Genomic DNA, 2,891 nt, shown 5'->3' on the forward strand with positions numbered 1-2,891 from the left:
ATGCGCTACCCTCCTAAGAAAGTGTTATTTTGGTTCCCCGCGTGCATTAGTACGGTGATCATCATTATAGCATCAATTGTGGTGATTCTCAAATACGTCCACGACAACCCAGCAAGTAACGTTGGCTTGAACTACGGCCTCCTGGGAGACAATCTCCCGCCTCCATCAAATGTTATCAAACTCTACAAGTCCATTGGCATTACCAAAGTTCGTATCTTCGACCCAAACACCGAGGTTCTTAAGCCTTACGCGGCCACCGCGATATCAACGTCACCGTAGGCGTTAGAGACCAAGACTTGTCTCGTCTTGCAGCCAGCGAAGAAGCTGTTAAAGACTAACATCGAGCCTTACTTAACCGACGTCAATATCACGTTCATTACCATCGGTAACAAAGTCATCCCTGGACTACACGGACCTCAGGTGCTTCCCGTCATGACGTCTCTCACCAACCTCGTCAAGTCTAGGAATCTTCCCATCTCCATAACCACTGTAGTGCTTCATTCTCTATTTAACTCGTGATGTAACCAAATCAAACTTGTTTCAGTCTCCAACGTAAGAAAATACTCTGTTTTTTAAACGCTGTGGTATACAAGTTCGAAGTTTCCATCACATGTAGGTTGATTTATAAAACCAAACCATTACTTACATTCTTTGTACAAGTGCTTTTTAAAATAAATTATTTTATTAAATATCACAAAGTGTAACAGAAAAATTCTGCCACGTAATTAATGCTTTTCAAAATTTTAAAAATATTTAAACCTAAATAACAATGAGAGAAAATGTAACTGTCCACTATCTTTTTTTTTTCATCCACGATCTTTTTTTCATACTCGTATGATCTTATCCTATATTTAAAAAACAAATAAGCTGTTCATCGAAAACATATACGAGTGATCTATACTCCTAATTCAAAATAGCACAAAACTTTCTTTCTAAAATATATACTCTTAATCGTTAAACCATTCATTCTTTCTTCATTTTATCAACTACAAACAACATCTCTTTCACTTTCTTTCAATATTTATCCAAAAAATCTAAAATTTTGATTCATAATTTCTTATGATTTAATAAAGCGTCGAAGCTTACAATTCTTGGTGGGTCACTTTCGTTTGAGCTTCTGGGTGCTTGGAGAATATTTATATGTGCTAAAAAAGGTATCTCACTAATTTAAGGTATAAAATCAAAACCTTTTCCAGATATGTTCGTCATACAACTTTCAGGTAGGTCGTCCGGCTGTGGACAGATTTTTTTCATAATTAATGCCACTTGGATTAGAGTATTTAAAAGATGTTTTAGTCATATCAGATATATAATTTATCACTATAGCGGCATATTTACGTAGTAAGTATCACATAGTTTCAACTTTCAAAGTAACGTGTAACTAAAGTAATTTTGATTACTCACATGATTTTACAATCTTAACTTTAGATTTGCTTTCATAGAATGATGTTTATGAGTTGCATGATTTTCCTTTACTGTTTTAGTGTTTTGATTGGATTTGTAAAACTGTTTTTTTTAAACTTCGATTTGTAAAATTGTTTACAGATGAAAATGTTCAATGAACACTACTGGACGTCAGAAGCTAATAAAAATTGCTCATAAACATGTTAAGAATTTGGGAAAGTATAAGAAGACCCGAAGGACAAGACATAAAGAAAAAATATATATACTAATAAAATGGAGTTATCGAGGCTCCAGAGAGCATTCGCATCAGCGAAAAAACTTCTCCAGAAAAAAATAATACGTGGAATTGTTAAAAAAAACTAAAAACTAAAACTAGGTAATAGAGGGAAAATAGATAATAAGTAAATATATCATATAAAATATAGAAGTATTATATTAAACATATATTTTGAAATATGTAATAAAGTAAATATATAATATAACAAAATATAGATAATAAGTAAATATCCCATAAGAGTTTCAAAAAAAAAAAAGTAAATATCCCATAAAATAAAAGGAAATATTACATTAAATATCTGAAAAATCTATAATAAAATAAATAAATATACAATATGAAAATAGAAATATTATATTAAACATGTATCATAATATTGCCTTTTGATATAAAATGAAAACAATTACAAACATATAATATATAATAAATAATAAATAATATACAATTATTTGAGACTGAAATAAAATGTATTAGTTGAGCTCCAATAGTGTACACATTGAAATAAATTTCTCCCAAAAGATGACATTATGCATTATTACTAAAAAATAATAAAAACTAAAATAATTAAATATGTAATAGAAAAATAGATAATAAGTAAATATACCATATAAAAAATAGAAATATTACTTTAAACATATATCTGAAAATACATAATAACTTAAATATATAAAATAAGAAAAATAGATAATAAGTAAATATATCATATAAGAAAAAAATATTACATTAAATATATATCTGAAAAAATAAATACATAATATAAATATAAATATTACATTAAACATCTACCGGAATATTGCAATCTGATATAAAATAAAAAAATTAGAAAAATTAAATATATAATTAAGAAAATAAAAAATAAATATACAATATAAGAAATACAAATATTACATTGAACACCTATTTTATAGATTTAAACTAAAATATATAATAAATAAATATACAATATAAAAACAGAAATATCATATTAAACATTTAACGTAATATTATAGTTTGATATAAAGCAAAAAAAATAGAATAAATAAATATACAATATAAGAAAAAATAAACAATAAATTAATACACAATATCAGAAATTTAAAAACTAAATTAAAAATCTATCTAAAAATGTATATTGAAATTAGTAATTAGCAAATATAGAATATAAAATTAAAATTTACATTAACTATACAAGATTGTATATAAGTGGAAGGAAATGATAAACAGTGTATGATTA

General features: G+C 26.6%; 1 protein-coding gene across 1 annotated transcript; it reads left to right on the top strand.

The window, feature by feature from the left end:
* Positions 1-519, top strand: LOC108836819 (probable glucan endo-1,3-beta-glucosidase BG5). The gene is made up of 2 exons (XM_018609924.1): positions 1-234; positions 313-519. Exons 1-2 carry the CDS (start codon positions 1-3, stop codon positions 517-519), a joined length of 441 nt encoding a protein of 146 aa, XP_018465426.1.
* The last annotated feature ends 2,372 nt before the right edge of the window (positions 520-2,891 follow it).

The sequence above is a fragment of the Raphanus sativus genome, chromosome 2, assembly GCF_000801105.2.
Source record: "Raphanus sativus cultivar WK10039 chromosome 2, ASM80110v3, whole genome shotgun sequence".
NCBI classification, from domain to species: Eukaryota; Viridiplantae; Streptophyta; class Magnoliopsida; order Brassicales; family Brassicaceae; genus Raphanus; species Raphanus sativus.

What these genes read in the sequence shown, in the direction of transcription:
- LOC108836819 (XM_018609924.1), top strand. Translation starts at nt 1, where the DNA reads ATGCGCTACCCTCCTAAGAAAGTGTTATTTTGGTTCCCCGCGTGCATT. An exon ending in TCTTCGACCCAAACACCGAG is followed by an intron (nt 235 to 312) that starts GTTCTTAAGCCT and finishes CTCGTCTTGCAG; the next exon opens with CCAGCGAAGAAGCTGTTAAA.